The sequence below is a fragment of the Fundulus heteroclitus genome, chromosome 17 (assembly GCF_011125445.2).
Source record: "Fundulus heteroclitus isolate FHET01 chromosome 17, MU-UCD_Fhet_4.1, whole genome shotgun sequence".
NCBI classification, from domain to species: Eukaryota; Metazoa; Chordata; class Actinopteri; order Cyprinodontiformes; family Fundulidae; genus Fundulus; species Fundulus heteroclitus.
The window spans coordinates 18,668,643-18,696,167 of NC_046377.1; the positions used below are offsets into that span (position 1 = coordinate 18,668,643).

At 38.7% G+C, this 27,525-nt stretch overlaps 1 protein-coding gene across 10 annotated transcripts in view; it reads right to left on the reverse strand.

Moving 5' to 3' along the window:
- ppfia2 (PTPRF interacting protein alpha 2) overlaps window positions 1-27,525 on the reverse strand; it is a 197,851-nt gene that overhangs the window by 44,786 nt on the left and 125,540 nt on the right. For all 10 annotated transcript variants that reach the window (XM_036149197.1, XM_036149195.1, XM_036149196.1 and 7 more), the window contains 5 exons: window positions 19,133-19,234; window positions 14,052-14,216; window positions 13,254-13,328; window positions 4,428-4,538; window positions 199-420 (listed from right to left, as the gene is read on the reverse strand). In XM_036149197.1, the coding sequence (XP_036005090.1) occupies window positions 199-420; window positions 4,428-4,538; window positions 13,254-13,328; window positions 14,052-14,216; window positions 19,133-19,234 (675 nt within the window). The remainder of the gene's footprint in view (window positions 1-198; window positions 421-4,427; window positions 4,539-13,253; window positions 13,329-14,051; window positions 14,217-19,132; window positions 19,235-27,525) is intronic.

A 27,525-nucleotide genomic window follows, 5' to 3' on the forward strand; every position in this document is an offset into this window, starting at 1 on the left:
GAAAAACAAATAATTTTGGTAATCCTAACTTATCTAAAATATGATTGATTTAATATTGAATAGTAAAAAATATAACATACAAGACATGTAAATATTCAGTTTAAACTGTATATGCAAGTCTTTATTCAAACTGATTTCCCCTTGAGGCGTGGTTCATGTAGATGGGGTGGATGTGCATGCTTGTGTGTGTGCATCTACTTCTTTGATGTCCCGCTGGTACTTGTTGTTCATCTCCTCGGACTTGATGAGGTCCTTGCGGGCCGTCTCCAACTCCTGCTCCACCTCGGAGACCCGGGAAGAGAGCGAGGACATGCGCTCCTTCATCTGGGCCAGCTCGTAGTTCTGCTTCTCCAGGAGGTCCTGCAGCTCCACCACCTGGCTGGCCTCGCGGGCCGATTCCAGGGAGCCATTGGACAGCCGCTTGAGGGAGAAATGACATGAAGATGGTGAAGTTGGTAAAGAAAAGCTGCCCATTCAGCCTATAATTGGCCTTTCTCAACCCGCGTTGAGTGACTGGATTTATCCTCCCTCCCCCATCTTTCAGAATGACTAAACAGACATTATTAAGCAGTTTAGGGATGAAAATAAAGAAATTGACATAATTTTTTTGCTATCCTTTAACCTACCAAAAGCATGAGCATTTGGTGAGTTGGTTTCTTCTTCTAAAGCACAATCAAATTTTAGACTTCATGTCTGCAGATTAAAGTAATTTTGGTAAAAAAAAACTACCATATAAAAGCACATCTGGGTAAGTTTTATAGAAAGAGTTTTTACTTTGGTAATTTAATCTAAAATGTAAAATTCAGATATGTTCATTTTAAATACTATCTAAAACTGATAAAATAGATGTATATTGCTGAATTGTATGTCCATGTAGCCCACAGTATATTCACTCAGTACTTGATTGTGGCTCCTTTGCATGAATTACTGAATGGAGACAACAGCCCTGTAGCTCTGTTGAGGTGTGAGGACTGTCCGAGTTACGGCAGCCTTCCACTTGTCTGAGTTTTTGCCTCTGACGTCTTGAATGAACCTGACTGGTGTCTCGTTGGTGGAAATCTAAACAATCGGATCCTCTTATAATCAGTGAATGCATCATACCCAAGTACAGCTACGTTGTACCAACCAAACCTTTCTCCACAGAGGAACCTGTGACTGAGGAGACTCTGCAATTCATTCAGCCTTCCTCAGCTTGACCAAAGTCACTCTGCTTTATTCAATCAGCCACCACAATTTATTTTTAGCTTCCAACCTCAACCAGTTATGGAACGTGCTGGATCTGGAAATATTTGCAGATATTTGGGAGACTTTGATTTTGCATGTTCCCCGGTAACTAATTTCCCTGGCACCATCAGGCACGCCAATTTTACTAACAGTAAAAGAACAGCAGCGGTTTGATTTCAATTGAATAATATATTTGATGTGTTAATTTTTTTCAATTAAACTACCTTTAAAGATTACAGAAATGTCTGCCTCTTAGACATCTGCCGATGTCTTTAATGACGAATTAGACGAATGGCGAATAGGTTAACGGACGGATGGAATGAGGGACTGCTGAATTGATGGACAAACAGCTGGACAGGCAGATCAGTGGACCAATGGAGGACATTTGGGATGGGTGCATGGACACTGGACGGAGACAAAAATGGGTTTGTTGATAAGGGAAGGAGAGATTAATAGATGGAGATGTTGCTGAAGGAATGGACAGATGAACTGAAGGTCTGATGGATGAAAAAAGGCCTGAACAGAGATGGACAGATGGAAGGAAAAGAGGAATGCATGTATAAACAGATAAACTAATGGATTTAGTGATAACTGGGATCTATAGATTGATGGATGCAGGGAGGGACAACGGTTGGATGGCTGGATGGATGGAATGATGGATGAATAGATGGCTGGAGAACCAGATGAGCAGATTAATGGCTGGCTGGATGCCATGTGCATCTTTTATATAAAAAAAACATCAGAAAAAGCGCACAGGCTGTGGAAACTAGATATTTATTTTGCTGACCATAGGGCAGGGAGTAAGTCCAGCAAGTATAAAAATACTCTGCAGTTGCTCCATGTATCCAGACCAGGGATATTTGTAAAATAAATGTTTTGGCATTTGTTTATTCAAATTGGCAGTAGTAAAATAATGCATGTGCAGAAAGTGCATAAAAGTCAGCATTCATAGGCTGTCACCTCACTTTCTAAAAAGAAAAGCCTATATTTGACTCAAGGCCAGAAGTATTTGTCTGACAAAGTGAGGTAAAAGCTTAATGAATTACGAGTGGGAACAGAACACTTTATTGGTTTAGAAAGGAGAATTAAAGAAACAAAGCGGGCACCTTAACTGTCCTTGACCTCTCTCCACCTGTCACATTAAGGCCGCCCGTGTGCATCTTACATCGCACGACGGCCTGTCACTCTCAGCTAATCACGTTTGCAGCAGAGTCTCTCTCAGTCCTTGTGACAGCAGTGCTGCTGAATGACTAAACCGCTCCATCACGGCAAGGTTAGAACTTTGCCTTCGCCGTATCATACGAGAAACACGCAGCAGAACATTAACATGCAGAAAACAGCCTCCATTTATATTCCTCTCTTTTATCTCTACAAAACAGAGCAGATGATAGCAGTCTTCTCATTACCTCGTGCCTCAGCGTGCACGCTCTCCTCTACTCCCCCCCCCCTCCCCAACTCTAACTCCTCCCCCAGCAGACCAGCCAAGTAATAGCATTTCAATTGATCTACCCAAGTATCCAGCTGGCTTGTTCGCATGTAAATATTTTTCCAGCATCAGATATACGGTTTGGAGATTTGATGCCATTGATATAATGAAGTTACTCGTGCTTTTAAATGAACAGTGCATCCAGTGAAGGAGCTGTACTTGTCCTCGTGTATCAAACTGGGTGTATGACTTATAAATGGCATTTAACAATTTGGATGGAAGCTTAAGAGTTGCTCAAATCCCGTGTCCGGCCACAGATGAGCTATGATTTCATGCAAGTTTTCAGCAGGGGGGGATTTACGGTGCATCCTTACAGGGGCAAAAAGGATGTTTAGCAGTGTGATTACAGAGAATATGTTTAGTATTAGTTGTATGTGCCTGATGATTTTTCTTCAGTTTTCCTTGAGGAATACACTGGCTGACTGGAAAAAGATCATAAAACATCCCTTCAGATTCTAAAATACAAAATCGTTTTAGGAACGCGCTGCTGGCCTCGGGGTTTCTCAGCAGGATGGCCGTTTAACTTCTGGATTACGAGCAATTTATCGCTGAGCGACTGCAAGAAGCGGAGCTTGTGAGGAAATTTAAACAGCGAGCACTGTGGCGCACACCTGCAGATAAGAGGAAAGGGTTTTCCTGGTAGCAATTTGTTTACATTGATCAATGACGTTCAAGTTGATTTTATTGTCAAAAGTTTTATTATCGAGTCATGCCAAATTCATGTCGCTTCAGAGCGAGTGCTCTCTGAGCCGAGGTTTTTGGACCATGGGATCTTTTTAGGGAGAGAGAGGGATGCATTAGAGAATAAAAAGTAGAGATGGTCTGGCTTGGATCAGCTGGAGGTATTTCTTAAAAAAAAAAAGTGTGTGCCTTCATGTTTGAATTGTGCATATATTTGCAAAGTCATGTTTTATTCGACCCTCTGCAGCGTAATTAGCTGATTTGGATCAGACAGAGATAGGAAGACCTCGTCCAGCATGTCAAAAGTGTCGTGTAGATATGCTATTATAAAGAAGATTTTACCCAACAATTGGCAAAAACCTTTTTGAGGACCTACATTTCAGGTTTAGTTCGTCTCTTCTGAATCTGTGAATAAATAATTGGCAGTCTTTAACTGTTTTCTGTTTTTTAGTACACTGGGATAGGCTAAATACCGTGTGACCTGTCCGATGACCCATTTTGTGCCCAAAACTACCAAGGTTTTGATAAACAAGCGCCAGTATCTGAAGAAAAACACTAATTTTAAAGTGTGCGTTAATACTAAAAGATACCAGAGGGAAATAAATGCACACAGTTCAGATGGGTGTGCAGAAGAAAAGCCCTAACACCAATAAGTTACAGTGCCAAAACTGCCTGCATTTAGTTGAAGGTCCTTCTAATGAGATGCTGCCGACAGTGCCAGAGTGGCCCGAGTTTTCAAAAAAAAAGAAAAAAAAAGAAAGCAAGTTACTTTAATGATAGTTTGGTTTTATATTGCATCTAAAACTGGATGGACAGCTTAAACATTCAAAGCTTCATCTAGGTTTGAGCAAAGGGACTCACTACCTTCAAACCTGCAACTTTCGTTATTTCTGTGAATACTTTTCAGAGGGGTTTTGAACACTTTAACAGTTTGATTTTAAAATGTTCTCTGTGGCCCTTAAAGGAGAACAAGCTTTGATTCAAAGTAGTGCTCCCATATTCCGAACGATAAATGCAACCAGAAGGCGACGCTCACCTTGCCGTGGACCTTTTGTTGAGCTTCAGTGCCCTCCAGTAGGTCGTCTCCTCCTTCGCCCGACGCAACTTTCCTCTGAAGGTGAGCATTCTGTTCTCGTAAGGCCACAATCTGTAGGATCAAAAAAAGAAGTCATGAAAGATAAAATGTAAATATTCATCCCTCAGAGCCACAGCATTTCCAAGTTAGTCAGAGTGAGGCGGGAAGTAGAGCAACCCTCATATAAAATGTAAGCAATTGAAGAGCAACAACATTTATTTGAGGACTGACACAATGTTTAACAGTTGAGGGCCTCATGCACAAAGCTTCTGAAACACAGAAGTTTTTCTTTACCTTTAAACAAAATCCTATAAAATTACCTCCAGGCTCACATTGCTTGCATCTTGTGTCGCCTTGGATCTTTGAAAGCTGAGTGGAAGTGCATACCCCAACAAAAAGTGCTGCATTCAGTCCCTTACCCAGGCCTAGAGTCCACGACATGGTATAAAGCTGCACTAAGGTAAATACTAGTGAATTTAAAAAAATAAAAAAATCTCTAAATGACTAACGTACGACTAGATACTGAAGACAGGTCTCTCAAGGTGAACCAGCAAAACCTCTTTCAGCGAGGAGCAGCTGAGTTAGCGCTGAAACTGAACTCGGCTGGATTTTCTGGCTCAGTACTACCCGCGCCTAACTGTACTCAAGTCTGGAAGTTAGAGGAGCTTCTGGTGCGTTTCATATTTTAGTATCCTATGACTAAAGTGCAAGTAGTCATTGTATGGTGTGCACAAAAGAGCGACTTCTGCAACTCATTTCATTGGATTTTAAAAGTTGGAAAAGTTCAGCAATGAGAAAGTTGAACAGTTTTTGCCTGATGATTTGATGGCAGAACATGTGACATTATCTATGTTTACATGGACAAAAGTAATCGGAATACAGGGCCGATCAGAATAAAAAAGCATCATGTAATCACAGCAATCAGAATGTTGTGACCGGATTAAGGTCAATCAGAATGAAATTGTAATCCGAATGAGAGAGGGTGGTTTCTGCTGATTGGTTATCAGATCAATATGCATGTAAGCGCTTGTCAGGATCAAGTTATTCTGAATGTGGCAAACTGACCCGACTGCGCATGTGCGCCTGACGTAAACGCGACATATTTCCTCTTTGGTTAGTGGTGGATATACATTGGGACCTATAGGCCTGTTTGGAAAAAATTTAAGAGCTCAAAATTGTTGCTTTCTCAATAACAACCATAATTAGAACATCATGCAAGTCCAGCCTGGGCGCTCGGAAGACAAACTCGTATAATACTGCTTTGTTTGCTACTTTTTGTTCTTCAGCAAAGACTGAAGTACTTCTGTTTTTTTTTTAGGAAATTTGATAACTGCACATGTCAGAGTGGTTCTGTTCTAAAAAAAGCCAGATGCATAAACATGCAGATCATGATTGGATTAATTGATTGTGTGCCCATATAAAATGGTACAAGTCCATTATTATGATTATTATTATTATTAAATCTGAATACATGTCCATCCGATCGTGACATTTTTGCCTGTATACATAGCTATAGTCAAACAGAACAACAGAAAACAAAGAGCAAAAGCTTATCGCTAGAAGTCAGTTTTGTTTGAAAAAAAAAAAAATAATATATTTTAAATCCAAATGCTGCCCTAACAAGAAATCGGTCAATACTGTTTTTAGGTTTCTTAAATTATTTTCATTTTAATATCTGAACTTTTCCAGACTCACATTTCTAGAGTTCCCTTTTAGTGCATCTTTAAACTATAAATACCAAAGGTTAATATGAATTTACGGCTGATAATTCTAGACTGGTCTGTGTTTAAATACAGAATCTCTAAAAGAGATGGGAATAGAGTAATAAAAGGAAGGAAGGGTTGAAGCAAGGAAGGATGAAATCAAGTAATTCTCCATTCTTTCCATACAATACAAGAAGCCTGTGTTTCTGATTACTACCTGCTTGTGCTTCTAGCTCCGTTTAACCCCCAGCATCTTCCTCACAGTAAATGCTACAAAAGCACTTCAGCTCCAAAAAGCTCATAATATTTAACTATAATCCCTCAGAAAGCAAAAAAAGCAGCTAAAAAAAAAAAAGAAAGAAAAAATGCGCGAGACGTGCCGTTAGTATGTTAATGCTGCGTAAAGCAGGGTCTGCCCTCTCAGTTCTCAGAAGCTTTTAAGGGGTTTTAATTCTTGACTCTGTTTTCTCTAGTTTTACTTGGAGGATTTCCCAGCAGCGCTAATGTTTCATTTTAAATACGTGACAGCGCTTGTTACTGCAGTGTACTACGGAAACAAGGCCATGTTTCACAGGTTTTTTTTTCTAATTTACTGTGAGAGAACCAAAGAGGGAAACCACAGGATAACAAACGAAATGTTAATATGCGACGATTGTTCACAGGATCCAGTTTAAAGACTCACAAGTGTAAATCCGGCTGTGGAGCAACCTCTTTTTGCACAATGAGGGTTAAAAGCCGACAGAGCATTTCTGTTCATTAAGTTTAATGAGGGCAGAACCACGTGTCTGTCTGTTTCCTAGACTATCGCCGAGATCGCCTGTGATTTCTCCACCTCAGAGATCAAACGCCGACGCCTCCCCAAACATAAAAGCACAACAAATAATGAACGGAGCGCTGCACATACATTTCCGGCTCAAAAATTACAGAAAAACGACAAGTTTAAATGAACAGGGTGCCTTTTATTTCTTTTTGATGTTGTTGATCCAGCTCCCTTCAGAGGATAACATCTGAGGGAAAGGGGAAAACAGGGAGAAAGGAAGAAAAAAAAGGGATTTTTATTACACTACAATATGATTTTCTTGTCTGTCTTTATAACACTTTTATGTTGGATTATGGGAAATGTCTGAGGAAGTGTGATGAAGGAGAAACTGAATGATTGCATGGGTGATTTTGAGTGTCTGAAAGGTAGTTCCCTAAATTGAAAAAGATTGAAGCCATCTAGGAGCATAAAAGTTTGGCACAATTTACTTAAATTCTGTCAGTTTTGACAATAAAATGAAATAAAAATAACCCCAATTTCTTTCCTCCCGCAAAATCTAATATAATCATATTTGGGCTCTGATTTCCTGCAATATTGTTTGGGACTTTAAAGGTAACAGTGATATGTTAAAAATATGAATTGTACAAAAATGAATTGTACAATTGACTGTTTTGATAAAAGGTCGTCTTGTTTTCCGCAGCACAATGTTGACCAAAGCAGCTAAAACAAGTTTTTGGTAATGCCGGGATCTAGTAAAATGTGGACGGGATTTTCTTCAACCTGAGTTTAGAGTTAAAACCTAAAATATTGGACAAACTATTGATCAGGTTTAGGTTTATTGTCATACTTTTGTTGCCAAAACAGTCTTGAACCATGGAGGCACGGACTCCCTGAAGGTAAGCTATGGCGTCCGGTACGAAGATGTTTGCAGTGAATCCATTAACCCCTTCCTGCATTTATTTATTTATAGTTTTATTTTTATTAATTAATGTTTAATAGCTGAGCTATCTTTACTCTGTAGCCGGACATAGAAATAGAAAAAGCCTTCATCGTCCCGCAATGGGGAAATGTGGGCATGGCTGTGGCAAAAAAAAAAAAAAAAAAACACAGAGAGGATGCATTATCCTGCTGAAAGAGGCCCTTAAGGAATACTGCTACCATGAAATAATTTACATGATCTGCAACAGTAATTAGTCAGTTGGTGTTTGTCAAAAAATAAATAAACAAACAAAAAAAACCTCCACATGTAGCATCCCCCAGGATTTCCCAGCAGAACAACAACCTGCCGTGTGCCTCATCAGAGTCAACGCTTTACATTTCTCCATCTTTCCTATTTACATCACATCAATGTTGTGGACACAATCTTCACTTCTTCCTCCCGCTAAGAGCAGCAATGATGGAGCGATAATGAGCTGTGTTAACTTCCCCTCTAGTTCCTCATTATGTTTTTGGACTCAGAGAATATTTAAAAGTAACAAAGCTGAAAGAGAAGTCAGATTTATAAGTAACTCGCATAAAAAGGGACATATTTGGCTGATATGAATATCAGAAATCGATAAGTAACTGCTACCCGCTCTCAGATCTGTTTACCGTTTTAAGTGTTCTTCCGTAATGGCTTACCATAATAACATTTTGGGTTTGGGTATTTAGCCAGCTTGTTTAAGGAACGTGTGAATTATGTGCAAGATTAAAAGCTCAAATTGTGTGTTTTGCTTGCAGTGTCCCATCTCTGATCGGATCCGTTTTTGTAAATTAATTCAAACAGTTTAATTCTATGCAATCCCTGGTTTTGTATAAGGATTAAAATACAACTTTTTTATACAATGAGTCTTACCCACTGCTTGAATATGTTGCCAATCACTGGCTCTTTAAAGCATCATTGCATTAAACTGAGCAAAAATAATCTGCAGGTCAGATGCAATGTGTGCTTGGACAGACCCCCGCCAAACTGGAAATGCCAAAATAATGCATTACGTTTTCTAAAACACCAAATTTTGCAAGGTAATTAAAACTACCGTAAGAAGTACTTTTGCCCCAGCTATTTATTATGCTCTTATTGGTCTAAAAATGTGTAGATGAAAATGAATATATCTCTTAAAAAATATATAAAATGGAGGTCAAAACAACACCATGACAACTACATTCAGTTGCAATTTGAGGTTTCTCTCCACCCAGAAAGACCTTAGAAAACAATGTAGAAAACAAACCTTGGGAAAGGATTGTCAAACATTTTTGTTGAAAAAATAGTAAAATATGCTTTGCAGGAGTCTATCATTTAAGGCTCTGTTCGGCTTTGGAACAAGAATGAGATAAAACATGATATTCTAAAGAAATAAAAGCTTTCAGACCATTTTTACAGCTCTTCTGCCACCAGAAGACAATATCTTTGATTATTATGTCTACTAAGCGTCCAATTCTTCCAACAATTGCTTGCATAGTACATATGTGTATAGTCTTGTCATTTAAAATATCAAATTAAACTGATATTTTATTGTTTTCCAAAAATCAAGTATTATTTTACTTTACAATTAAACACATTTTTTAATGTATGTGTACGGCTGGACGATAATTTTATAGTGATATATATCGATCGACAGACTTGTGGTTCAATAGAAAAAAAAGGGGTTAAAAAGTTCAATAGAAGAACAGATTTCCTTCCTTTCGCATTCTAGCCTATCAGGTAGGTTAATACTACAGTAATTACATCCTCCCAACCAATCACAAACCCAGACCTAGATAAGCTCCATCACTGAGAGCATATTTTCTTTTTTTTTTCCTTTTATGATTGCCAAATTTTTACCAAAATTGTGAAAGTTTGAATTTGTTATTTAAAAATAGGTCAGTAAACAACAGCATAAAATGGCCAGGGTTACACTTAAAATATATTTTTTGAAATCTTTTGATAATTATCGACATCGATCAATCTGATTTCTATTTTATTGATATGCTTTTTTTCTATATCGTCCAGCCCTATATACGTGTCTGTAAATAAATTCCAACACATACTCAGCATTTGGTTCAATGGCAGCAAATTAGAATCGCTCGCAGTAATCAGTGCGACGCCGCTTAAGCACCTGTGACTTGCACAAGGTCAAAGGCTGCAGATTTCATCAGGCACGGCGCTGTTGTGAAAACGCCTGCAGGGAAATGGGACTCGTACAAATCCTCCATCTAAAATCAATTACCAGTTTGCTTGCTCACGCCTCCCTGGAGCCTCTGAAGTGAGACATTTCTATTCAGCAACGCCAGTTTGAGCGTCTGTCTGACGCCTCAAGGTTCAATCTCTCATCTGACCACAGCTGGTGGCTGCTGTTAGCCGTATATAAGGGAGAGCCTCACGGATGGGCTGCACAGCCTCTCTAACCTTGGCTCGGCGATGTGAGAATTTCTAATAGTGCCACAATCGCTACCGACATGTCTGTCAGTTCTTTAACATCTCAGTTAAAATGCTGGTTTCTTCCAGTGGTTGTCAAAAAAAACTTTGGAAACTTTGGTGTGGGCTGTGAGGGATTGTCAGTGAGTTTGGTCTAAACAGTGTGAGAGCTGTTCTGGAAGTCCAGAAATGTATATAGCAGGATATATACAGTGCTGTGGAAAAGTGTTTGGTCACTTATACATTTCTTCTGGGTTTTTTATGTATTAGATAAATATAACCAAAATAAATACAAAACGTTTTTGTTTTTTTTAATAATGATTTCATTCATTAAGAGAAAAAAATATGCAAACTGACTTGGCCCAGTGGGAAAAGGTAATTGACCGCCTTGTTAAATCATGAATCAACTGTGATTAAGCTGTGCTTTTAAGAAAGCTGAGCTCATCTTCACAAGCCAAACCCAGGCCTGATTATTACCTGACCTGCACATATGATAAATACTGGAAATGGAACCTTTCTGATGCTTGAAAGATCTGCAAAAGCAACACATCTAAAAAAAAAAAAAACATCAAAATGTGTGTATCATCTTGCATCTGACCTAAAATGAACAGCATTTCAGAAACGAAGCATCGTACTGACATCCAAACATGCCGATCTTGTGTGAGCGTTTGTTTCCTGAAGATCTGGACCACTTGTCATAATTGATGGAATGGGTGGATGAGTTTTGGCCCTTCCCAGAACATGCTGCAGGAGAATGTCCAGCCATCAAGGCAGGACATTAAAGCCCAATCACACTTGGGTTCTGCAGTAGGACCATGATCCAAAGCGCAGTAGCAAGGCCACCTCTGAGCGACTCACAGGCTTAAATCCAATGCAAACATTGTAATGTGACCATAAACACACAATTTGTACTGAAAACCCTAAAAAGTGGACTGAATTAAAATATTTCTGCAAAGTAGAGGGAGAGAACGTCTCAGTGGTGATTTTAAAGATGTATTGCCAGGTACGGCAAACTCTTGATCTCAGTTAATGATGCTAAGCATGGCACAAGTAGTTATTAGGTTATGGAGGACATTATTTTTCCCTGACAACCAGGCTGGCTTGGATAGATTTTTTTTTTCACCTAATGAATGAAATCAGTATTTGAAAACTGTTTTTGGTATTTACTAAGGTTATTATTTACTCAATATTAAAAGTTGTCTAAAATCCAAAATATTTCAGTGTGACAAAAAGCCAGAAATAGCAAGAAATCTATAAATATGTCATAGCACAGTAATCCGTACATCCGTTGTGCAACTTTTCAAACTCTAAATGATATAATTGCTCAAATATAGTAAACCCTGTTTTACACTTGCACCTACAATTATTCAACCCCGATATTATGTTGTCTATTCTTCCAGTTAAAGGGGAGTTTTTCTCTCCACTGTCGCTACATGCATGCTCGGTATAAGGGATCGTTGCCAAGTACATGACACGATGCAAGCAACCGTCCACTGTCGCTACATGCTCAGTGAACGCTGAAAATCAATTACTTCACACAATCTGATGGCTTTCCTTAGACAGAAAACATGTTTACCAATTGAAATAACTTGAAAAGCAACAAATCAAAACTGGAACTTTTCAGCCCAAAGGGTCAGCACAATTTGTGGAAATCACACTATGCCTGCAGCGAAGCATGGTGGTAGAACAGTAATGCTTAGGGGTTCCTTTGCTTCCTGACATTAGAACCCTGCACCAAGCGGAGGGCAACATTAATTCAATCAAATCCTGGGAGAAAGTGTCAAGCCTTCTGTGTGGGAGCAGAAAATTGGGCCTCATCAGACCTTTTAAACAGGGCAATAATGTACCAGTCTACCAAACTGGGGTTTCAGCAGAAGGTCTGGAGGATTTAAGAGTGGTAATCACATTCACTTGAATTACCTTCGTTGAAAATCTTTATTGGGAATTGAAAAGGGGATTTGCAGCAGACAAACCTAAGAATATACTGGACAACTGTGGTAAATGGAGGAAAACTCATTTTACACGTCGGGCACTTGAAAGGGAATGTATGGGAAAGAATATTCAACCTTTAAATTTGTGCAATGCTCCTTTAAAAAACTGAAATACTGTAAATAACTTCAAATGTACTAATTTGGTTCTTATTTTATATTATATAAAATATTTTTTTAACTAAATACTTGTTTTTTTATGTGTTTTTAACCTTTGCTGCAGTGCCTTGGCCAACTATTCAGATCTTTGAACTTTTTGACATTTAGTGTAATGTCTCGGTAGGTTGGCAGTTGATCAATAATCCTCCCATTTTTGTAAAGCTTGAGATACTGTTTTATAACCTAACTGTGCTTCACACTTTCTCCCTGGTCTGTCGTCAGTGTTTCCTGGTCTCTATAATGCTTTTTGTGTATAAACAATGTGACAGACGCTAAGAAAGTAGCCAGATTTACACCGATATTATATTTACACACTGATGGACTACCTAATAAAGAACTGTTTTCTGCAACTAACTACGCAGGGTTTTACTTAGGTCATTGTTTCCAGTCCCCTTCAGTCAGATACTCCTATTACATTTTGCTGCTTTTCTCTTTTAAAAATATATTCTTTTTATCCAAATCATAAATATGTGGTAATTTTTTGTCGTTTCCCTAAAAACCCAATAAAATACTTAGTAAATTCAGCTTGTTGCATGACAAAAATTTTGAGTATTTCATTTTTCATCCACGCACACATTTCTATCGTCTGTGTAGCATTTATTTTACTACTAACAGAGCTGCATACATGTTTGAAAATTCACCACTCAAGTAAAAGTTACATCCCGTCTCAGGGCTCCTGGTCCATCCCAACATTTAGCTTAATTGTCATAAAGAACGTGCTCCAAATTCATGAAGATGCAACACAATAAAATATACTTAAATATTGTAGTATTCGTCATTTCACATATGATCGCAGAACGTTACCTCTTGATTGGCTGCTGTGAGCTCCTCCTCCAAAGCAGAAACCCTCTCCAAGGAAACTCGTAGTCTCTCTCGAACCTAAAAAGAAATAAAAATAAGAGAACAATAAAGGTCTGAGCATAGATCTACATTTAAAGCGATTACTTAAATTCCAGGCTTGACAAGCTTTAGATTGCACTGAAGGAAAGCAGCAGTAGGAGTTATCTTCCTTTCCACCTACAGCTTTACAGTGATACTTTATTGTGGTTTTTAAGTCACAGTAAGAAGCCCCGATTGCTTCTAAAGTATTTATTTATTCATACAATACCCCTATTCTACTCTATTTTCCTCTTACAAATCTTTTTGACAGTCTCAGGGAAAGTAATCCTGGATTAAACAGTTTTAAACTGGGATTATGCCCTGTACCTCAAGAAGACTTTATTTCCCTAAACATCAGGCCTTAACATTTAGAGGTGAGGATGAATGGATAGGAGACATTGTGTCTGGATCACAAATTGGACTTAGAAAGGGTAAAGGCGGCAATATAAAAATTGTAAAATAGCGCAAAAGCATATTCAAGTCAGATGGTCTAACAGAGAGCCTTCAAACAGTAATCACTATATTAATTAAAACAAAATACTGACTGCTGTCTAATAGGTGATTGATTTGTATAAGGGCGAATAACCTAAGAAGGCTTCCCTGATATACTGCTTTTATTAATAAATACAAAAATGTTGCCGCTTTTTTTTAAAAAACTGAACCTTCTATAAAACCTTTAAATGTATGCAAATGACACTAAGGAACTACTGGTGACAGATTTACCTTCTCGTCGAGTGCTTTATGGTGTTCGAACAGGGACTTGAGAGCTTTGAGGACTTCTACCTCACTGGAGACCCCTGAGGGGGACTGAGCTTGCCGCTTGACCACAGTCATCCGAAGCGACCGCTCGTGTCTGGACACCAGGCATTCCAGATGTTCCAGAAGTAACTGAGGGGGAACAACACACACATACACACACATTATTTACTGAAACAGGGAAAATCTTCCTTGTCTGATTGACAACTCTTTTGACCAACCGCCTCGATCTGCGGTTTCTCCAGAGCCAACGTTATTCACCATAGGTCATTTCTTAAACTCCCTCCTGCTCCTGTTTTGATGTGTGTCGCTCGGGCCAGACGCTCATTGTGATGCAAGCAGCTCGTGGCCGATAAAATTACCGTCACATGGATTTATCACATCTTGGGGTGGTGATTTAGATCCCTACAGCTTATAGCAAATCAGTTTTGCTGTGCATGGCGTGCGTCCTTGTGCGTAAAAGCCATTTTTCTATGCGAGATATTTATTCTTTCCCATAATGTATTTCAATCATGTTGACAGTGAATCTGAGCAGAGAACATGATTCCTCTGGAAATAACCTTTCCTTCTAGCCCGACTGATGTCTTCATGTTGAAGCAAACAGGAAATGGAGGCTTTTGAAGTTGGAATCTCCATTTTGGCGCAGTTTGGATGCATTTGGACAAATCTTGGAGAACGCTTGGACATATCCACAGGAAAAAAAAAAATGTTTTTTTTTTGTTATGCTATTGAGTTTAAATTTGAATCTATCGTAGAAAATACTTATTTCCTTGGGATCCTTTATTATTATTTTTTTCAGCCAGTACCTCCTTGCATCAGTCTGCAGCTGCAGATCAAAGAAAAAAAAAAAAAGCATAATATGTGCTCCAAGTTTAATAACTAAAAACTGGTTACCAGTACAACAGACTGGACTGCTCATTTAAAACATTTTAAGTGTTACCTTTACAACAACACCACAGATTTGAAGAACAGCACCTAATTGAATTTGTGTAGGCTTGATCAGCCGTTTTTGACATTTTGGGGGTGACTCAACTAAAGTGTCAAACAACATTTCCCAGTAAGATATTGCACCAGTTGGGAAGCTCCATGTAGAAAGTAGAGCACCAATCATCAGAAAGCTACACAAGGGCATTGTGGCTTCAGCTGAAGGAGAATTGAATGACTAAGAAACCAAAAAACAAGGAAAAATAACATACAAAAAACCTGCAGTGCATATATACAATTAACTAATTTAAAAGAAAACAATGCTAAGTGTTTTTGACTTTTTGTAATGAAAGCATGTGGGTTTCCTTTCAGAAAAAACAACAACCAATGAGCTGGACAACATCTTTAATTGTGATACAGGAAACAAGTAAAGATAATGGGGAAAAGGAAATGGTATGTACTGGTGTAATCATATAGCTTTTATTTTAGAAAATACTTGCTGAATTTAATCTCCTTTTTCCTCCTTGCACCACTCATTCTGTCATTCGGCCAATTTGACATAAATCAACTCTGCTTAGATGTTTTTTTAAACCACCGCATTAAAAACCTACACAATGCAGAACAACTGAGTCAAGATGGTGCCCTGCAAATATGGGCATACCTCCAGAAAGTTTTAGGTAAAATATTTTTTTTTTTTACCAATGGAAATAACAGAAAGCAAAAACAAACCAAAAAAAAGAGGAAAAAAAAGAAAATTAAAAACTGAAAGAGCATTCCTGAAATGTTTGTGATCCACTCCTCTTCTGGGTAAATTTAGGACTTATTCCATCATCGCATGCGGTCAGATGTCTCAACGGCGAGCTTTTGGCGGGAACATTGACAATATATTTTAATTTGACATCAGATTCTACTGTGAAGTTAAGAGAGCCAACTTTTATTGCAAAGGGTTGCAGTTTTGAAATCACACAGGGATGTACCCAGTCTCTTGTGCATTATACTGCAGCAACCAACTTGCTTTTCTAAATCAACATTATTATATTTTAAAAGGGCAACCATTAGAAAAAAAAATTAAAGCAGCCACTCCCACGCCCCAAAAACAGATTTTTGCCACCTGTGGTGAATTTCTACGGATGGCTTTTTTGTGAGATACAGAGGCCTAAAAACTACCACTTCTCTTTCTTATTCAACTCTCTCAGAGCCGCAGCCACCAGGTACTCCATATTCCTGCAAGTTCAACAGAACAAACACAGCTGAATCAATCAAGAAGTGTTTACACGCTGCCTTTTCCAGAATTATGTCCACAGTCTAATCCTGTTCGGTAAATATTTCCAGCCTTTGCTTTATTATTGGACGCGCTTCATATCTCCAGAACCACTCGAGTCCCACTCTACGTTACGCGTGTGTCGTTTTTATTAGAAACTATTCCAAACAGTCAGTAAAGTTCGCTTGTCTACATAGACAACACAACAGCCCCTCAATCCACTGCCTGCCCACACATGCTTTCCAAAAACTTAATTATGAAATGTAAAACACCTTCAGTGACAAAACTGAGCTTAATTAAAGCCTGCTTAGAAATTGCTCTTTGGAGAGTTAGGGGCGATAATTAAGCAAGTGTGAAAATTACGTTTTGAGTTTCTTTGCGGCTCTTTTTTTTTGTGGGGGGGGGGGGGGGGCAGATTTCGCAGTCTCCCTTTAGCAGAGCAAAGATGTGAAAACTAAATCCACACTTAATGGTGGCAGGGAAGTAAACCGGTCTTATCTGGCAACACCAGCGAGTGCTTCCAGCTTTAAAAAGAGAATACTTTTTTAAACTGAAGATGCACAACTTTGCCTCCCGAATAGTTCAGTTTGTTTATGTTTTTTAGCATGTTAGTTCAATCTCCTTTGAGAGTATTTGAGCGTCACTTAATCTTACTGCCGAGCACCGTTATAAACGGAGTAAGTGGAAACTGCTTGGGCAGAATATCAAGAACTAATAACATGCAAACTTGGTTCAGTACGTCCTGCCGCCTTACTTCTGTTTCTGCAAGATAGCTTTATTTTCTCTTTGAGCGTCGCAGATGTCTCTCAAAAGCTTTTTTTCCCTTTGTTTTAATTGTGCGGATCAAAAAGTTGATGATCCGGCAACCCCCTTGCCTGCAACCGAGCCTTTTTTGAAACGGGATATTCCAGGGGTACTTGGTTCGACTTGGAGTAACAGAACCTTTATTTGGTTTTTGAATTTCATTCTACTTTCTGAAAGCAGATCAACCCACCTGGATAATGGCATAGTGTTACAACAGCTGCTCACTTGGGTGACGTTGCCAAAATAAGCACTACCCAGAAGGAAGGAAAAGCATGAAGGATATCTAGTTGTCAGGGAAAGAAAACCCTTCAGCTGGCTTGTTAACAGCAACACCAATGGAAGAGTACCAGATTTTGCAGACTCATGGTTTCTTCTTTTACTTTGTTGCTCAAACTTTGTGTTTCCTCACAAGTAGCTGCCCAGAATGAGCAGCAGGAAAGGCACCAAGCTATACAGCACGTTGTTCCTCTATGTGGTTCACTTTCACTCTCTGGTTGACTGGACAGTCTATTTGCATTTTCTACTGTAAGTAAACCACATTAGGGTTCACCTTAAAGAGAACCAAGACTCTAATTTTATGGTGGACTAAAAACAAACTATGGCTGTATTTTGAGTCAAACAGAATATCCTTTAATTTTTTTTGTGCTACTTTCCAAACACAACAGACCACAAAATAATTTGATTGTTCTTATGAAAGTGTTTTAAAACATAGAAAAACCTTCCTTTTAAATCGTTTATCATCGTTTATCTTTCAAAATGAAATAACAGATTTTTTAAAATTAAACTAAAACTAAATAGAATAAAACTAGAGATGTCTTATAGAAGTAAATCCTGGATTTCAAAACAACTTGTCACATTGTAGACGGTCGTCATAGTGGCGTTACGGTGATATTTAGCGATGGCTTGACTAAGTCAATGCAGGCTTACAGGTGAAAGTCTCAATTAGCTCTTTGCTATTGTTGGAATCAATGCTTTTAACTAGCGTTCGCTGTTCACAAGGAGGCTTTTTTACTGGTGTGTTTTTCATTTACTGGTTAATTACTAGGGGTGTAATAACACATTGATCCACATTGATAAATAAATCAAGCGATTTACTATCCCATGACATTGATGCTGAATGAAAGCATCGATCCAAATCGGCATCTTTACGATACGCCTTTATTTTGAAATTCACAAGGCATGAGACTGTAGTGAACAGGCGATCTATTATTTCTTTTCTATGATTAGAAGAATGACGTTTGCGATTTAAATACCTGATGCCTTTAAGAGCTTGGAAATAAAATGTTTAAATGATATTTGTTTTTTTTTTTGTTGTGAATTGATATCAATGTAAACAATAGTGTTCGGCGGACAGATGATTTGCATCATGTCGATCGCAGATTCGTGAGCTGAATTTAAAGGAACTCGTATCGTGATAGACTTTCTGATATCGGCAAACATATCGGGCTGAGAAATATATCGATTTGTTTTAAAAGAGATACAAGATGAGACTATATTGTTTATATCGAGATGCTTTGTGTTGCGTTAGAGTTACACTTTTATACATTTCAGTAGGTTATTTTTCAGTTGTTTCTCATATTTTTCTACACCTGTTTGTTAAAAGAAATGTGCCTGTGACACATTTGGGCTAAAGCTTTGATTGAGAGATCCCTTTTTATAATGGCTTTATGAAAAGAAAAACATATGATAAATATTGCATATTTATTCATATATTCATCCTAAAAATATCGATATATTATTTTTGGCCCATGTAATCCAGCCGTTATGTTACCCAAACAGATCTACAGCATCTGCTCACAGGCTATTTGGCACAATGAAGAAAGCTGTACTGGGTGGTTGTTCCTGTTATCTTTGAGTTGTTAGTTTCTACTACTTTTATTTGACATATTCAGGGGTAATACCTATAATCCTTTTTATGTAGGGTGGCCATTAAAACAGGTCTCTGTAAAAATGAGACCTCATGTCTCAATGAGATATACCTGTACAAATAAAAAAAAAAAAGTACAATAAACGGCATTTGTTCTATTAAAAGTAGTTTAGAAAATGTAAGCTTAGCTACCCTGGTGTTGTTCCTCTCAGCTTTAAGTTCGGAGATCTCCTCCTCCTTCTCCAGCAGCTGCTCCCTGCAGGCGTTCAGCTCCTTGGTCAGCGCAGCAAACTCCTACAGAACCACAGAGAGAAGAGGAAGAGACGGGTCAGGATCAGAACACAACCAGCAGTAAGCTGGAAATGCTGGGATGAAAACAATCCTAAAGCAGCAGCCTTTTTGTTCTAAACAGATTACCTAAAAAAGGAAAGGCAAGACCTTTACTTTTTATGCTTCATATCTGCTTAAACAAAGCTAATCAAAAACGACACGTTTGCAGTCAATCACGCTACGCAGGTACACGGTGGAAAATACTTTAGAACGGGTTGGTATGACTCAATCTGCAAGACGCTCAGTATGACTTCAGCGATAAGAGCAAAACCGTGCCCCTCTGCTCACCATTGCACTCTATCCATTGCTCTAACATTTTTGCACACATAAGCTAAATTTCTCCACAGCTACATCATAAGCAGTGATGGAGATGGCTTGAACGAAGTCTAGCAGAAAAACAACCCACTGATGATGTTTGCTGAGCGAACCTCGTCTCTTTCCCTGCTGCTAATCTCGGTCAGAGTCGAGGAGGAAGCTGTTTAGTGAGATATACCCATTTTCTAACAACTTCCTCCAGCTCCTCAGGAGGGATCCTATTGCTTTTCACTTGAAGGATGAGAGGCGTCATTTCTCCAGAGCTTTCCGAGTCGACTTTTGGTTTCCCGCTAGTTCACAGAAAGTTGAGCATTAAAGATTTACCGGAGGATTCCACGAGAAATTTTATGAACTAATTAATTAAGTGTATAGGGCTTGGAAAATCTGCAAATACTTTGCTCTCTGTTTTTATCTGAAGCATTTTTCAGTTGCTCATTTTCGCTTTCCACCTTTTTCCTTGTTTGTGTTGAGGTCAGTGCTCCTCGTGAGTTTTCACCATATTAGCAAAAGTGAGAGCATGGCGTATGATTGAGCAACGGTGTTGATGAACTGATACATACACACTTTAAAGGGGACATATCGAGCTTGTCAGTTCTTCCTTTTCACGCTGAAATAATTCATTTTGCCCCTCTCCAGGTCACAGAGCAGTCCACTGCACCCCGATCAGACATTTTATGTTGTATGCTGGGGGACGGTGTAATGAACAGCTTAAATTTTTTGACTCCAAATACCTCTACTGGGTAAGGACACTTCAGCCAAAGTGGAAGTGCGTCAGTGATCGCTATAATAAGTGTTGTCCGAATAGTGCAGTCGCTAAGGAAGGAGGTAGGAAAAAGAGCATTTGTACTTCCTCACACAGCTACTTTGGCATAAGAACCTCACAGTGTCCCTAAACGGTGCTAAGGAGCTATAGGGAATCCCAAAGGCCTTTGTGTGAAATGACATAAGCTCAGCCCACCTCTTGGAAATAAAAAAAAAAAATGTCCAGAGAGACGAGAGGGCACACTTTGTAGATTTTCGGCTTTTAGACTTTGTACATTTTCAGTAGGCTGTGGGCTCAGATATGACCTCACATCATCTATGTGTGTTCACGTCACGCAATGACGTCGGAGATAAAGGCTGTTTGAAATTAGCACAACTGTCCAAAGCTCCTTTCTGCCCAACAATAGTGTTCTTACTGCGGACTCCATGAAATGTTAAGGAAGAGGAGGTAGTAAGAGGAGCTAGAAACTATAATTCGACGTATTCGGATAGAGCCTTTGACTTATCCACCCGTAGCTTTAGCATCCTTCAGCTCAGACTAAAAAAAAAATCTCTCTGAGAAATAAAAATAGAGTCGCAAAATCGGTTACTTGGAAGTCCATTATCTTGTTAAGCAGTTGAACAGCAAATACTGTGACGTGAATGTTCAAAAAAAATATTAATAGTGAACGGGGAAAACTTAAAGGCTTGAAAGATATGACCCACAAACAACAAAAGCATATTTATGCCGCACCTGGACAGACTACATTCAAAATTTCTGCATTCCCAGAGACTCCAAGTACACAATATATTAAAAAAGTGGGCTAAAAAAAAGTGCATGATATGTCCCCTCTAAGCCTATGCTAACTATGCAACAAATGGATTTTTATTTCCTCTTTTGGTTTGTGGTTGGGTTAGAAATGTATTCTAAAATGAAATGTAGCTCAACAAGAAAATTGTTGAAGAAAAATGTCAACTACTATTGTTTTTTAATCATATGTTAGAACTTCTTTTTTTAATTATGTTATCAAGGTAAGTTACTCTTTTGTTCTAAATGTAAAACTGAAGAAAAATGCATTTACAATATTAACACTTGGCTAAAGCATAAAGACCTCATATATCTTTAACTGATACACAAAACCCTGTTTGCAAAAGAGAGTGTGTTGCAGCTATGCAGAAAATACCAATATAAGCAAACAGCAACAAGAATTTAAAGATTTTATCAAAAAAATAAATATGCAATGTCAAAAAGGTTTTGTGACAAGAACATTTTCTTTTTACTTTTCAATAAAATGTGATGCTTTTATTGCATTAACATACTTACAACTGAGAATATACTAAAATATGTATAAAACAACAGGATACATTGTTTTAATGGTAGCTTTGTGTGACATTAAAAATCAATGGAACAAGTTTTATTGGACTTTGCCTAATAAAGGTTCTCCCCAATGTTTCCCATGAATATCTGTACACACAACATATGGTTGCAGCAGGATGCCATTTTCGACATTCCAGACTTCAAAGTACAGACGCTGTACAGTACCGACGCTCCCAGAGCAGCAGAAACAAGTCCAGGCCACGGCGCATCCTGTGTAGGTTATCAACACACAGATGAAAAGCTAATTCTGCTCGGACCACAGAGGTCAGGGGTCAAACCGGGGAGACAAAAAAGCGCCGCATTGTTACAGTGAGCGCCTGCTCGGTTAATGACTAGTTTATCCGTGGAGACACCTAAGGTCAACCAGGATCCGAGCTGTTACCATAGCAACAGGAGACGAGGGGGGCAAAACGTGTTGCGTGGTAACCAAGTCATCTCTGTGGGGAGCTGACCTACAATTCACGCGCGGAACACAATGAAGAATATTTAAGACACTACTGGAGCATTTTGTCATTTCCCCCCTCCGTGACAGATTGCAAATTTATTCAGCACAAACACGAATAACATTTCCTGCCCCAGAGGGGATCGTCGTAATTTTATGCTTTCCTAAATTGTCTTGAGAGAGATACCCTCGAAGAAACCCGGGGAGTTACGCAGCACTTTTTTTCCCGGCCTCTTTGCATTCTTCAGACTTGTAAATGTGTGCAGCAGGCCAGGCACCAAAAAGAAGCTTAGCGCCCATAAATCTCCCTCTCACAGGAGTGCAGCTAATCACAGTCACCTCCTCTTAAAAAAAAAAAAAAAAAAAGCCCCTTCTGCAAATTGCACGGCTTGCTTTAGCGCTTGACGGAGCAAAATATCCCCCTGCTGGCGCTCCGATACCATCGCCTTCCTCCGCGTCAGACAGCAGTGAACTCTCTGTGCAGCTCACCGGTAACACACTCGTCTCGGAGCGATCGCATCTCTCAGAGCAAAGTTAAATAAAAGGCTGTGACCTCAGGGGCAAGGAAATGTTTTGAAGAATGCTTTTCCCCCCCCCAAAGGCTTCATTGTCAGGATGTTTGACAGAACATAGACTCTGCAGCAACGTATACACACACACACACATATATATATATACACACATATAAATAAAAACAAAAACAAAAACAACAGCATTCATAAAAGATGAAACACTAAGTCAAACCACGGCATCAGCAGCAAATGTTCTCATTCTACCTCATTTGGCTTCTATACAGCTATGGTAAATAATAGGTATGTAAATATAGTCTATATGTGAATTTTGAACAAATGTGATCCAACTGAGGAACCATTCGTCACTCTCAGCAAATTGTGGTTTATTTCCCATCAAAGATGTTTATTTTTGACCGTTTCTTTCTCTAGAGAAATATAACCTGGATATTTCCTTCCCAGGAAACCCACCTAACAGCCCACAGGCATGTCTATGGTAAATAACATGAAAGCACAAGGGTGCAAAAAAAAAACCCAAAAATAACACACAAAATGACAATGATGACATATTTCCTACATTTTGAGAGCAGCGAGATTGAGCAGACATGGTATCTAGAAACATTGACACGCGCACAGCTTCTTTGGTGCATCTTTCATTTCTGATGCACTGCTGATGATCAAGGGAAGTTCTAGGAGTAGACAAATCCTACCAGAGGTTCCCAACAAAACCAGAGCTTCTGTTCTAATAAATAAAATATAAAACACCTAATTAGATTGAAGTTTAATTATTGAGCATAGTTTTTTTTCTAAATATTTCCTCAGAAGACTAACAATTAATAAAAATAAGTCCAGATTAATGGGCTGAGCTTTTATTTAGGCCTCTCCTTTGCTATTTTACCCAAGACTCAGCAGACCAGTACACCCCCAGTCTCTTTTCTCCACTTCTCATTACCTGTGCAGAGTGCACAGCACAGCAATATGTCAGGTAATAGGTGTGCGCATGAATGTGCGCGCAAATAGTGTCTGACAGCTGAACTCTCAGTGAATCGGTGGCCAAGGCTTTCTCACTGAGTGGGAGACTGTGGCCTGAATTACAGCTGCAGATCTTTTTTTTTTTTTTGTTTTTTCCCTCCGTTTTGAAACGGAGGTGTTCCTCTGCAGGAGAGTGATGCTTCCAGGCTGAAGACACACCCTGCCAAGTGAGCATCTTTCTCAGGAGTGCAGAGGTGGCGGCTGTGATTGACAGCATGCTGATTCACTAAGTGAATCCCAGAAAGCATGTCAGCCATGCGATGATGACTCTGGCATTTTTTTTTTTCAAACTGTCAATCCTCAGAAGTGTTAGAACAGAAATAGGCATGAAGTAAACATTAGCCGAGCTGGCAAGCCAGCGTGGAATGAAGGGTATGAAGACGTTTTTCAAAGAGTTTATAGAACAGCCCATCCCAAGGAATGCGTAAGAAGTAGTCGTTAAAATAATTCTGATCTGAACAACTATCGTCTAGGAAAGTGCATATGCGCCGACGTCCGATATCGGTGCTTTTCAGATGTCGCATCCGAAGGGTTCGCAACACGTCTTTAATTATTAATCAAGAGGGATATTTACAGTCCGACACTAAAAGGAGGAGAGGAAACATGGTTGGTTATAAATAAACAATGAGAGGAGCATGCTACTATCAATACCACCACCCCCAGTAAACAAATGTGTACAACATGCAGGATGGATGCTGTGCTACAGCGGACAAAATATCAATAAGATCACGTACATAAATATTCACATGGTGTAAATGAAAACCTAGAGCAGTGTAATCACCCCTCGGGCTGTTGACAGATAAGTGACAGAGAGATATATCTATCCATCTATCTATAGAGCAACTTTTTTCCCCTCCACCACAGACATGTTTTAGTTTTTTCAAATATAATGCTGAACTGGTACATCTAAAAAAAAAAAAAAAAAATCTAGAATGTGAATTTTTTCTTGTCATATTTATGGTCCATTACAGAGGGTGAAATATTTCCAGTCTTTATTTTTTGCCATTTTGGTAATTCTGACTTATAGATAATAGACCCCAAAATGTGTCTCAGTAAATCTGAATATTACATATTCATTAAATTAAATTAATTCATATTTTACACAGAAAACGGCAATTCAGCAATATATAAATATATATATATACATATATACATACACACACACACATTCATACATACACACAATGGTGTGAGTTCTATTTTCTGAATTGAGAAACAAAAGAGCATTGGTCATTTTCACAATCTTCAAGTTCTTTGAAAAATACTTGGATTTTACTCATCTTTATTAGAAAAAGGCAATAGATTAATTTGTTGTAATCAGTGATTTATCAATTTTACAGCTGACATTTTTGATAACATATTCCTTAATTGTTACAAATATAATGTAACAATTAAACTGTGTTGCTTAGCTTTAAAAACACTAGTTTAGATATTTAAATGGATAAAAAGTTGAAGTAAGATGAAAAGTAAACACAAAGGGAGCAAAAAATGGAAAAGAAAGGAGTAAGAAATGTTTTTATTCAACACTAAATGGATAAAATTGGCACAAATTTCCCTGAAAAATCTGTCCAAGACATGTAAAAGCACATCAAATTAGATCATTAACTCTTTCGATGAGGCCAGTTTGCCAAAATAACCATTAAACATACTTTTGATCAAGCCCACATTCCTGTATTAAAAATATATTTTTCTTAATTGGTCTGATGTCAAATTTTAATTGTACGTCATTTCTTTATTAGCTTTAAGTGATAAATCAGCATTATTAACAGAAATAAAGGCTTTAAAACGGTCTGTGTGCAACTAATCTATATAATGTACTTCATTTAGTAACTTTGGTAACGCTTTTCAATGTTATTCTAGTTTATTGAATACGACTATAGTTTTCATGCATTGACATGTCACTTTATTCAAAAGCTTAAACTCAGGTCAAACCTTTGGACTTTATTCTTAGCAAAAGCTTTAAGAGGTAGAATCTTTCATGCAACTTTAGTGTTAGGATTCAGAGATACGCTGATGGTAGGACATTAAAAACCTGCTGAACAGCAACAACAGTGACCCACTGAAGAACAGCCAGCCTAATTCTCGGCCCTCAGTCTTGCTGATAGAGATAGATTGGTTACAGTGTTTCCCTATCAGACTCCGGAGCCTTGGGGACCTTGAGGTATGACCCCCTGAACACAATCCATCTCAGCAGCAGCTTCATTTCCACAACTTTAGATATTCAAGAAGCATATATGGACTGAGATGCAGGTAGGCGGCACATTTCCCAACACCAACCAACGTGCTTTTATCAGCCTGTCCTCATCTGAAACGCCATGTTTGCCTTCCATCTGCTCAGCTGTCCACTCACTCTGCAGAACCTACGGCTGCCGCTCCGTCCAAAAGAACCCCCCGGTCCGGAAGACCCTCCAAGGCATGGAAACGACAGCATTTTTGAGATCACTGGTCCTTTTTTCTGTGCAAAGATACAGACAGGCTGCAACACCATGACAACTTCAAACGACTTCTATAACCACAGAGAACGTGGTCAAGCCTTAGCAGGGATAAAGAAGCCAGAGGCCATTATAGACAGCAGGCTTTGATGCAGTTTTCTCAGCTTACATGTGAATTGTCAGGCTTTTGTAAAGTTCCACCATTCAGATAAAAACTGTTTCACACGCGATGAAATTAGCACAATTCAATCTTTGACTTGGAACGCTGTTGAAAAATTATTTCAGCCGAGGCACAACTGAACCCAGAGTACGCCGCGTGATGTCGGTTAGGACAGAAATGGAGATTTACAGAGTTTAGTCGGTGAGGTAAGAGGGCTTTTCTTTGTGCTGTGAGGGCTCCTCCAGGACAAGTCATAAAACTGTTGGCGAAAATCACAACCCAACAATTTACCTCCCTCCCAGTGCACGGTAGTTGTGAGTCCGGTGAAGAACAAAACTCCCCCGCCTTCTGTCAAGGGACGGACATGTCCCCAAATTAAAGCGTTTTTTTTTTTTTTGGGAAACTGCAGCTCTCCACTGCAACTGCATTACCACCGTCATCGCTTCACCCGCTTCTCCTGGAAGGAGCCCATTCTCTGCTTATATATTGTTCCAAAAATCACAAAAGACATAAATAAAAATAAAACTGACAGCATCAAAGTAAAAGGAACTATCTATGAGCACCTACTATGAGCCCAATGACAATTATTGTGCTTAATATCAGTAAGAAACATACAACTGAAGCTTAAACAGTGTTACCAGTCAAGAAACGACAACTTTCACAAAAGCAGAATAAAACGCGCATTAAAACTTTAACTCAAGAAACATACAGAAAACTAAACCTAAATGCCAGGAAGCTGACTTGGATTACATGAGACTAAGATACTTACAGGAATAATTTAAATCAGCCCGTTTTACACTCATGTACATCATATAAAATCATTGAAAGCACATAACCCAGTATGTAAATATTAGTGGGAAAATAATACATTTCATAGGTAAATGATAGGGCAGTAAACTAATTTAGGTTAATGCTGACCATTGCAGTCATTTCATGTTTTGAGCTACAAACTGAACGCCGTGAATTAGATGAAAACCCTGGCACGGTTAACAGGCTGGTGTGCTCGCCTGTATTTTTCTTAAAAAGGTGATTTTTAAGCCGTTACGACTTCCCGTTTTCTACCTGGTTCCCTAAATGCTGCCACATGAAAAAAAAAGGGGTTGTCCAGTGCTAATGAAATAATCAAACTGCTCCTAGATACTGTAGTTACGTAAAGCAAGAGGTCCTCTCAATGAGAAATGTTTCAATATTTTAAATACTTAAAGGAGTTGGTTATATTCCAAATATGGAGCTGTCTGTATGAATG